At 38.1% G+C, this 11,914-nt stretch overlaps 1 protein-coding gene across 1 annotated transcript; it reads left to right on the plus strand.

The window, feature by feature from the left end:
- Positions 1-10,617: 10,617 nt before the first annotated feature.
- LOC147509707 (F-box protein At5g41720-like) lies at positions 10,618-11,148 on the plus strand. The gene has a single exon (XM_086597895.1). It carries the CDS (start codon positions 10,618-10,620, stop codon positions 11,146-11,148), a length of 531 nt encoding a protein of 176 aa, XP_086454021.1.
- The last annotated feature ends 766 nt before the right edge of the window (positions 11,149-11,914 follow it).

Consider the following 11,914-nt stretch of genomic DNA (forward strand, 5'->3'; position numbering starts at 1 on the left):
CCTACAACATTTTGGTTTATAATTGCACTATTGAATACCTAACTATTCACTTCCGATTTTCTCTTCTTCCCAAAAAATCTCCATTTCTCTTTCATAGGGTATAGGGTGTAGATAGCGCATGTTGCATGGGAAATTAAAAAAGAAAATCTCAGCAGTGGACCATTGGATGATAAAGGGATATGAATTGAGTGATGTGGCAAACGTGGGCTTCAATGTCGTATGGGCTTAGATTGGATTTTCGATGCTGATTTTTTAGGCGTGCAGAAGAAGGTTGGGGCAGAAAATTGAGACTAATTTCATGTACAGTGTTGTGAAGTGTAGTTTTAATGACATCCTTTATGTAACTCGATGAACGGTGGACATTAAGAACTTGAGATTGGACGGCTCAGATGAGCCCCTTCAAAATGTTTGCTTTTAAGATACTGTAACCCCAAAATTATTGACTCTAGCCGTTCTCAATGTCAAATTCATCACTGTCGTCTCCTTCCCCAAATTTGTTGGTTGAATTACTGAAAGACATACTAACTACGATCAAAAGACTAAAGAAATATGTGAATCCGTCAGGAAGGAAGGAGTTGGACATTCTCTATGGGAAGATGGATAATTTTATTATGGAAACTGATCTGCTAATGAAAAGGAGGGAAGCAAAATTAGAGAGGACAATTTCATCGTTGCGGGTCTCTAGCAGTAACAAGAAGCGTAAGTTGGAAGTCATCTAATATGTTTTGTTGAATGTGTCCAATTTCGATTCTTCAGATAGCAGTTCTTGAGGGACGGACTCCTATTTCATCAACGGGGGCCTTTCATCAAAATCATTCTCGAGGGAGTTGTTTTGATTTCGTTGTAGTCATCTTGGCATGTATTTGATATGTTTGACGAAATGCTTTGATTACTTTGTTCTGTTTCTATGAATTTGATGTGTTTGACGAAATGCTTCTATGAATTTGATGTGTTTAATAAAATGAGCCTTTTATTATTTATTTGTTTGCTGTAAATAATAGGGCATAATAACTTACTACAACTACAAGTCCAAAAATGTTTTAAGTGATGCGTCCAAATGTCTAATTAACTGAAAACTAAATTGGTTGTTATATAATAGTTTTTTCTTTTGAGTAATGAAAAAGAAACTTTTTTTTTGGTAACTAAAAGAAAAGAGAAATTTGTTTCGAAGTGATGCATCATTTGGTTGTTGAATGGTGGAAGTGATATGTTGCGTCCTTAAAACTATCGTATATAAGAACTATTGAAGGTTACAATTTCACAAAACAAAATGGTGAAAATCAAATTTGTGCCAAGAGATTCTTCTTCGTGCTCCATTCCCATTGTTTAGACTGTTTAGACAAATCAAAGTTGGTTTGTCGTGAGTGGCAAAATCTGAGGTTTAAACCATCATTCATAACCAATTACGTTTTGAAGACAAGAACTATTCTCAGTTACATGATTCAAACTGAACATTGTTTTGAAACGCATAGTACAAAAAAATTGGAGCTTCGCATTTTACTTTATAATTTTTGGAGTAAATCTGAAAGGTTTGACTTGGAAAATTTGTATTGTATGCCGAGGTGGTGTGGTACAATTTGACTACAAATAAGGTTTTGGCTGTCAAACCAATCCCAAATAAGATGTTCAAGACACTAAATAAGATGCGTCAAGACACTGTATAACATCCAAAAGGGGTACTAGTCCTATTTTATGGGGTGCCAATACTGCGGCCCAAAATGTAATCAGACCTTCTCCTAAATGGACATGTTCTTAGAACGCTTACAATAGTTAGTTTTGTTGTTGCATCAAATTGGGATTGTAAGACACTACAATAAATACGCACCAACATTACAAATAAAAAGAACAAGCCTCCCAAAAAATGGAAGTACTCCTAGTGTATAATAGCTACAAAACTCAGGTGAACTATTTACCTCTGTTTTTTATATTAGTCTCCATGTCGAGGAACTCGTGTTCAGTAGAACCACATTCTATAAGGTCCTTTGCCATGGTATTTTGGATGCAATCTCCAGGTCTTTCGAAGTTGAGGTGTTCACCTCTGATTAATTGGTCTGCATATGCAAGTACAAAGGCTCCACAATTCCACCCTTCATTTTGTTCAGCACAATCAACACGTTCAATTTTCCTTTTGCGCTGCAAGAATGCATGCTCTATGCTATTTTTGTCGTGCAATAGGAGTCCGTACGGGAGCAAAGCACAAAGCTTATTGATAGTCGGCATAGGGTCAATTACACTAGATTCCAAGGAATCGTAGACATAACATGTCCATATTTTAAAGTTGAAGACAACAAGAATCTAGTGCTGGTTGTTTCCCACATTTAAAGCCATCATCAATCCCTTGGATTTTATCACGTGCGGAATGTGACTGTCATCTTGAACCAAATCTTTTAAGGTCATGCTTAGGCCCCACGGTATTACCGAACTAGTTTTTGAAATATTTACTTCTGTTGTTAAACTCCAATCATTCAGGGTGCACTCCAGTGTCCCATATAACACCTCAATCGAAACCTGGATTAATTAAGACATAAGTAAGTGGCACCATAGAGATTCTCTTAAACGGATTATCCGTTTACGGACATGTTATAAAGTGTCTGAACACAGCTATTGCGTGTCTTGAATAGCTTATTTAGTGTCTTTCCCACGACCATGTAATAAGCGTAAATGAAAAAGAGTTTCAAGACACTATATAAGTGGTTCAATACACTACATAAGCTTTCCAAGACACCATATCCGTTAACGGATAATCCGTTTAAGAGAAGGCCTAATGCACATGGAAATGTGTTACAAATTACCGCAATGAGTGTGTCAACGAGGATAGTGTATCTGCCATAAGGTGTCGATTGGAAATCTAGATCCACAGTTTCATTATTCCACCTGTTCAATAGTTCCATGTACACAGAAACAACCTGCGATAAAAAAAACCAAAAAAAAAACAAAAAGAAAAGTGTCTGAGCGGGTTAACGGAATAGTATAGGAATTCTCTTAAATGGATTATCCGTTTACAGGAATTCTCTTGACGCAGCTTATTTAGTGTCTTGAACAGTGTATTTAGTGTCTTTCTCACAACCATGTTAATAAGCGTAAATAAAAATTATTCAAGACACTATATAAGTTGTTCAAGCCACTAAATAAGTTGTTCAAGATACCATGTCCGTTAACGGATTATCCATTTAAGTGAAGGCCTGCGGATTAGTAAATTGTCTTAATGTGTTTTCAAACCTCATCATTCAGCCATTGTTTTCCACAAAGCAAGTAGAAGCTCTTTAGATTAATGTCTAAGCCTCAGCCATAGCATCTGACTTTTATATTGTGTGCAACATCTTTCACGTTCGGCTGATCATGTTCCCACCAATATTGTGCAGTGAGATAAGCGGAATTGGTCCATTTTGTAGGATCATAAGCAAAGGTTTCTAGATTCCATACTGTAGAGTTTCTCCTTATTAAGGGATTACTTTGAAAAATCTGGCGAATCTTGTCATTGCATTTTTTTGCTACTTCTTCTTCTCATACACTAAATTTCTTCCCCGGGCCTCCTTCAGTGCTTTCCTTTTGTCAACTGGTAGTCGGCTGTATTGAATGAGCATAGTACGTTTGACTGCATTCTGATAAGTTTAGTTAACTTAACTTAACTTAACTTAACTTAAGTTTTAATGGATAATCTATTTAAGAGAAGGCCTGTAGGTAGTATACTAGCTGGCCCATGAACATGTCCATTTAAGAGAAAGCCTGATGGCTTGAGGTAACATAAAATAGTGCACATACATTTTCGGTTAAATTCAAAGCACCCATAGGATCTTCAATCTTCTCAGCTTCCTAACAAAATATGGCCAGGGTCAATAAAATAGACTTAAAGTAAGACATACAGTAAACATAAATATATACACATCTGACGAAACTATATGATCTATCCATCTAATAGCAAGCCAACAGCAACACATGTACAAGAATCTATTAAGGCTGACCACGCGCCTTTCTAGTACCATCCCCGTTGTCATTAAAGTCCAGTTCTCAACCATTGGAACCCATAAGAACGTACTCTGCACGCGTTATTCCACACTCCAAGAAATCCTTGGCAATTCTTCATCGGATGTACAGTTTGTGCTAGGGGTCAAAAATTGGTGGCATATTCCTCAGAAGATGATCAGCAAAGGCCAACACAAATGCCCCACAACTATTGTCATCAGTTTGTTTCGCGCAATCAGCAAACACAAACTTCCACTTTGTAGACAATTTCGACTGATCGATTATGGCTCTGTTGAAAGCCAACACACCGTAAGGCAATATGGATAGCAGCTTCTCCAAAGTCGGCCTCAGGTCAAGCTTGCCCTGCTCAACACTATCAATAATAGAATCAAAAATCTTAACAAACTAGTCTCTGAAGTTGAGTACAACAAGAATCCAGTGCATGTTCGCGATGTTAACCGGCATCATCAACCTCTGGGTCTGGGCTATCTCCTTAACAAACGAAAGGAAAACCCTTGTCATGTTGCCCGCCATCAAGGAGCCTCCCAATAGAGTGTCTTCGACATTTTTTATTTTGTCCTCCAAATTGATTGCCTCATCATTGAGTGTGGCTTCCAAACGGTCATGACAATTGTAGAAACAACGTTGTAGTAACGATAATTGATTAATGGAGGACCCCATAATTGGTGAGAGGAAGACGTACCAAATAATAAAGTTCTATACATTACCGAAAAAAATGACACAGATACAATGTTGTACTTTGGTTCATGTCCGCCCGGACCATCTTTGTCGGTGTACCAATGGCGCAACAATTCCATGTACATATCCACAGCCTTCAGACCAGCAAACAAAACAATTAAGCAAAAAATTTAGGTAAGATATTAGAAAATAACTAGGTGAAAGATTAGTGAGAGAGACATACGAGATCATTGAGCCACCCATTGTTATACAAGGTGTAGAAGGTACCAAGATTTATGTCATCTCGGTTGTCGTACCGTCTAACAGTCTGTACAGGGCTAATTTCATCTTGATCATGCAGTCTCCAGTAATATGTCACCCTTTGCACAGTTGTAGTCAACTTCAAATAGTCATTGGGTAGTTTTTTCCTGCTCACAATCCCAGATTGTCTCTCTAGTAATCCTAAGCCTTGGTTGAAAACCATGAGAATCTTTTGTTGGCAAATACCGGCAACATCCTTTTCAAGTTATGGTATGTTAGATTTGTCAAATGTTCCAGCTGACCTTCTCACCATATCTTCCTACCTTATGGAAGCAGATACTGAGTTTCATCCCACACCCTCATCGTCAGTCAAGTAACAATCTTTGTCTTCCCATCCAATCACCATCACCTGAATGACAATATGTTCAATCAAACAACTAAAAAGATAAACAAAGGAAAAACAATAAAATAATTTTAAACAATTATATACATCCTCAAAGTGATACAGACCGCCTAAATCCTCAGCATCATTTAGCACAACCGTAGAAGATTTAGCATCTAGCATAATATCATTCCCATGAGCAGACTGGAAAAGAAAAAAAAAAAACAAAACAAAAAGCTTCACTTAAATTGGACCTTCATATGCTAAAATTTCACAATTCAAATGCTAGAGACATTAAAAAGGCCACCGGGACATTATATAAGTTCAAACTGGAGATTGACTATTGTAAACAAATTTCACCTTTGGAGAAATTTCGTTTAGAATCCCACCATTTGTATTCCTGGCATCATCATCCTCTACTATCTTCCCTGCATCATCATCCATTGGCTTCCCTACATCGTCATTAACAGAATGCTGAACCACATCATCTTCAACCATCTCGTCTCGTTCTCCACTCACCATCACCTTTGGAGAAATTTCTTTCAGAATCCCATTATTTGTATTCACGACATCATCATCCACATCAAGTTGAACATCATCATCCATTGACTTCCCTGCATCCTCGTTAATAGAATGTCGAACCACATCATCCTCAACCATCTCATCTCGTTCTCCACTCACCGTCACCTGTATAACAATATGTTAAAAGTTCACAGTTCAAATACTAGAGACATTAAAAAAAGCCACAGAGAAGACATTCTATAAGTTTAAGTACCATGTTTGGAATGTTCGGAGCATCTTCACCAGTAATGTCCATGTCCTTAAAAGCTTCATTTTTTTTCTGTTTCCCTCTGTTTGGAGTGGTTTTTTTTTCAAGAAGTCCTTGCGCATGTGAATGTTAGATATGCCTTTGGTTAAGTGATCACCTGCTCTTCTCTGCAGCTCGGGCTGACTCTGATTGATATGGCAGTCTAGGTATTCAGAATCGGATAACTGAGGCACCAAGTCGGGTTTGGTTGGCTACCATTGACTATGTCATCGTTCACATAGTCATCAGCTACGCTGCATAAAGATCTCAGCTTCAACCCAAAGGTGGTGCTAATTTCATGCACAATGTCCATAACATTTTTTCTAGCTTCCACTTCATTTTCCTCATGCGTATGAAATTAAACAATTGAACAATATGAGGGGTAGTTGTTACTTTAATTGTCTGAGTATATCAATCAAACCAACTAAGCCCAAATATAAAAATATGGAAAACATACCAGTCCTTCCATGATCCCATCATCTAGAAGCGGTAACAGATGTCTCTTGCCCTAATGAAAATCAGCATCCCCTTCAGGCAACTCACGTAAAGAAGCATAAGGAGTTATTAAAGACTCTAGTTCCGTCCCCCACGGCTCGTGAAAAACTGGCTTGCTGGATCCGACTTTTTCAGACTCGATTTACATGGGACCACTTTCTCGTTCACATTACCAATAGGGTTCTGAGCAATTTCAGTTTGACAGTCTTCAAAACTTACACGTCCCTTGGTCCCCTTGCTTATGGGAGAACTCCTCACTTTTACTTCAGCTAGCTTCTTTTTCAAAGCTCCTAACGTCTTCTTCAATGCGGCCACGACTTCTGCTGGTTCTACCTTCTTCTTTATAGGTGGGCAGCCTTGTTACTGCTGTTTGCTTCTTTTTCGAGGCAGCAACCACTTTGACTTCAGCTGGCTTGTTTTTCAAGGAGCCCTTGGCCTCCCCTTTTTTCGATGGTCTTAGCACAGCTCTAGCTCTTTTAGGAGGTGGCGGGCTTTCAAACTCATCCTAGCCACTATCCTCGGTTTCGGACTTATCATCACCTTCTTCTTCAATCAAAGTTGTTCTTTTCACAGAAGCCTTAACAATACTCTTGTTCAACATAAGTTGTTGGCTTTCATACAGAACATCCATGCTAAGGTTCTACTCAGTTTCTTCCTTTTCTTCTTCCTGTACCAAATACATATGATCAAAATGCTTTAATCACATCAAATGAAAAAAAAATCAATGTGTAAAACTAAATACCAACACAAAAGACAACTAAAACCAATAAAGGTTAATCCAAGGCATCATGTAAGAGTGACGCGACATGACAATTTACCTCGAACGCAGCTTTAACAACAGGACGAGCTGCCATATCCTTTGGTACGTTTAGCACTTTCCTCACATACAATTTCTTCACTTTCGCCAACTTTAACTCCCATGTAACGCGTGCTTTTACTAGGGAATTTAGACCAACCTAGAAACCATGGGAACTTGTCTTGATGTTCCCTTCACGCTCCCAGCCTAGGGAGGTGTAGATAAACCCAAAGGGTAAAAGCAAGAGTGCAACCATAAAAAGGACAGCTGAACAGTTCATTCGGGTTTTTCACAAGTGCGCTTTCATTCTCATGGCTACATCCTCGGCGCTTTCCTTGAAGCACTGGTATGAAACCTATCCCCAAGGGAACTAATCAAACTTTTCTAAATTTGATGTGATATCAATATGTGTAACACTCACTCCTTTGTGTCCCACCGGGAGAAGAAAAGCCCCAAGGACATACAACCTATTCATCTGAAACACATCCTGTAGTTTATTAGGATCTTTCTTAGCCTCCTTTCTCACTATCATCAGCTCATTTAATGAAACAGAACCTTTAAACGACTTCCTCTTCTTTTCCAAGCAGGGAAAAAACTTTTCCCGCCATTCAGTTGGTTCTATCTTATTCATATCGAAATATTCCTCGTCTGGATGAGCTGTTGATAGGCCCATAAGTAGCGTGAAATCCAACTTCTTAAATGTCAATATCTCATCCTTCAGCCTATATGTCATCTTACAAATCTTTCTTGACAAAACAGCAACAACCAGATTATCTATGGTGACCATAGGCTCTTCTATGCCCAACAGAGAAACCAAATGGTGATTTGCTAAAATCATCAATCTCATCCTGACTGAAATCTAAAAACAGTTTCTTCTGGAGTGTACCCAATGAACTGCGGATTGTTATCTTCACATTATTGACCTTCGGCTTGGCTATTCTCCTTTTCTTCTCTCCCATCTGAAGCTTCTGGCCCCCCCTGTGCCTTCCCAACTATGGTGGTTGGTTTCAACCTATTCTCTGTACCCACCTTCTTCTTTGTGATCCCTTTCTTCATCTTAAATAACCAACAATAACATTTATAAGCATGATAACAAACAGTACTGAGCTTTGTTAGACACTATATAAGACTTATAAAACCTCATATTGCCTAAAGATGCATCCTTGTATATTCAGCGGAAAATCACACTATACACTTATACCGTGTATCATATATTCAGCTGACACGCATTCTAATAGATTCTTCACACGACAATGTGGGTTTATTTTGTTTTTGTCCAAGTATAAGTATCAACAGTTCAACACACTTTGCCAACCAAAACCAAAAAACACACTTGCAACTGTGCAAGAACAGACTTTCGATCAGGAATTAAAACTGTTTACAAGTAGGGTTTCTGATCATATTCTTCTCTGTAATAACCTATTCAGGGTACCTTATACAAAAAGGATGGAAAGTGTTACCCCTCTTTAGGAACATTCACCACAGCCCTGACATCTTTCCAGATCCCAAAAAGTTTGATCCTTCAAGATTTGAGGTAAAAGCAATTTATTCAGGCCAATTAAACAAGATGAATAGATGCGTTGAGCTTTGAGGTAGCACCGCAGGTGCATCCTAAAGATAACAACTCAAAATAACAACTAAAGATGCATCCTAAAGATACCCTAGCTCAAGATACCCTAGCTAACCAGATAATGTTATTTATAATGTGATAAAACAAGATTAGATACAAGAGATAACTAACTGTTCCAGCTCATCTTAAAGAACTTGTGAAGTTTCAATGTTGGTCTTTCATTCCAACATGAGTACATGACCTCAATTCCTCATGACCTCTATCGTGTATATACAAAGCTTTTAGTTAGAGGACCAAAATCAAGCCTTATTTGTTAAAGGACCAAAATGTATATGTAGCTTACTAGAGATAACAACTCAAAACCACACAACACGAGCATGAGGATGAATGACTACAAATAAAAAATTATACCGAACAAGATGCACATTACCATAATTTCAAAATACAAATTGCACCTTCAAATTACTGCGTCTAGCATTGAGGATAGAGGAGATGAACAAAGAACGGAAGAATTACTTGTTCAAATTGTACCTTCAAATTAGTTGTTCAAATTACTGTTGTTGGAATTTTAGGGTTTTTGAAGTTGGTTTTTGAAGCGATAAAATTTGAACCAATTTAAACGAGGATAGAAGATAGAGAGGAGGAGAGGTGAGAGATTATATTTGGACACAGATTTGACCTTCGGTCTTTACCCAATCAACTTTCTAGTGATTTAACCAGTGTTTTAATGCACTTCTTCCCAAAAATATTTGGGCAAAAAATATTTCCCCCAAAAAAAAATATCTCCCCCCAAAAGAATATTTTGGGCCCTTCAAAAAATGAAATATATCAAAAATGTCGATATATCGGACGATATATCTCTTTTTGTTGATTGGTCAAAAAAAATTGTGTCAATATATCACGAAATATTGTCGATATATAGCGATATATATCGGAAATATCAAAAAAAATAATAAAAAATCAGTCAAACATCGGTCAAAGTCAACAAAGTCGGCGGTCAAAATCATATATATCGGAAAACCAATATATATCGGTTTGAAATTATATCAATATATCCATCCGAAATATCTTAATATCTCTATATCGGAGGAGCCAAAAACCGAAATATATCGCCGATATATCGGCCAATATTTTCGGCCTTGGTGCTGTGAACCACGTTCATATACGCTTATTAACATGTTTGTATTAATGACACTAAGTAGGTTTTTCAAGACACCGATATGGACAGACACTATATAACATGGTCGGGGGAAGAAAGTGAAAAGATGTGAGCATAAGATGGAAGTCATCCAATCTGTTTGGTTAGATTCAGAGAACAGTTCTGGAGGGAGTCCGATTTGATTCATGAGGGAGACTGTTCATCTGAATTGTATGTGTTTGATGAAATGACTCTTACTTTTCTCTAACTTCTTCTAGTTTGTTCTTTCTGCTTCTTTATCCCATTTGCAAAATAATTGAATTGTTTGAAGTGATGCATACAAAATAATAATAACCTTTCACAAAATAAGTAGATTATTTAAAGTGATGCATCTTTCGGAAGTGTCCTTTGGAAGTGATGTGTCCTTTGGAAGTGAAACATCCTTAGGTTGTTGGTGACTTTCCACCTTCTAGTAAATAGTAAACATGCACTATATAAGCATAGTTATTGGTGACTTTTCATAACAATGGCCCAATCTTCTAAAAGAAATGGGAAAGATGAGGGTTGCGTTCTTCCTCAGGAAATGTGCCGACAGATTCTTCTCTATGCTCCATTCCCATTGTTCGACAAATCAAAGCTTGTTTGTCGTGAGTGGGAAAGGAGTAGGTTTGACCCATCATTCATTAACGATTATGTTTTGAACACGAGAACTCTTCTAGGTTACATAATTCAGACTGCACACGGTTGGGAAATGTATACATCTTTCGCTTCGAACGTTGATCACATTCCCCCATTTCCTACTCCTACTCTGGACTTCTGTGGATACGGTTTCAAAATCTTGGCGTCTTCAATGCAAGGTATCCTTTTAGGTCACAAGGAAGTTGAAATGAAGGACGTGTACTACCTTTGCAAACCCTCGACGCAGCAAATGCTTATGTTGCCCAGTCCTAAAACTAGATTACGGACACAGTGTATGGGTTTGTATGTGAGTTTTGTGGAACTGTTGGAGTTTACAGTACTGCATTTGTCCGAAAACTGCAGAGACATTATAAGATAGTCTGAAGTCAACAACCGCAGGGTAGTCATTTGCCATCTGGTTGAAAAGTTCGACTCCCGCATACGCAAATGGCGAAGGTTGAAAGATTTGGAGTTGTCCTTCAATAGTATGAATCCGGGTATTGTGGCGAAAGGTTTTTTTCATTGGCCTATTCATGAGGAGGGGATTTTGCGATTCAATATTGTCACCGAGAGATGGAGTAAGATTGCACTACCGTTGACAGGCGGCCGCTGGAAGAGTTTCAAGCTTTTCCAATTTTAGGGAACAATTGCAGTTATGTTCTCCTTTATGGGGGTTGGGTATCGTACACATGAATTGGAGATTCAACTTTTAATTGACAACTGTTAGGATGAAGGTCGGAGGTTTAAGTTGGACAATTTGTATGCTGAAGGCATCCGTCAACCCCATTTTGTGGACCTAGTAGATAATGGTATTGCAGTTTTTAACTGTAGAAGGCAAATGGTGTGGTATAATTTAACAAAAACCGAGGATTTGATAATCAAAGAAATCCCAAAGGTTAGCTGGAACCACGTTCATAAACTAATGTCAGATTTTGTGCCAAACAAACGCCTTATGAGTATGTCAAGGTATGGTTGGGAGTCGAGTTGGGGCGGATGGAAGGAGTGTTTGGACGAGAATTTTTGAAGATGCAGTAAGAGATCGTTCTCTCCCAATATCAAATATGCATTATTATAGTTGGTTGCTAGACAAGTTCTTGATAAGCTTCCTAAGATAAGGCATGTTCGTGTAAAGCGTATACAGTGTC

This window comes from Coptis chinensis, chromosome 3 (genome assembly GCF_015680905.1).
Source record: "Coptis chinensis isolate HL-2020 chromosome 3, ASM1568090v1, whole genome shotgun sequence".
Classification (NCBI taxonomy): Eukaryota; Viridiplantae; Streptophyta; class Magnoliopsida; order Ranunculales; family Ranunculaceae; genus Coptis; species Coptis chinensis.

Coding starts and splice junctions, on each gene's coding strand:
- LOC147509707 (XM_086597895.1), top strand. CDS start 10,618: ATGGCCCAATCTTCTAAAAGAAATGGGAAAGATGAGGGTTGCGTTCTT.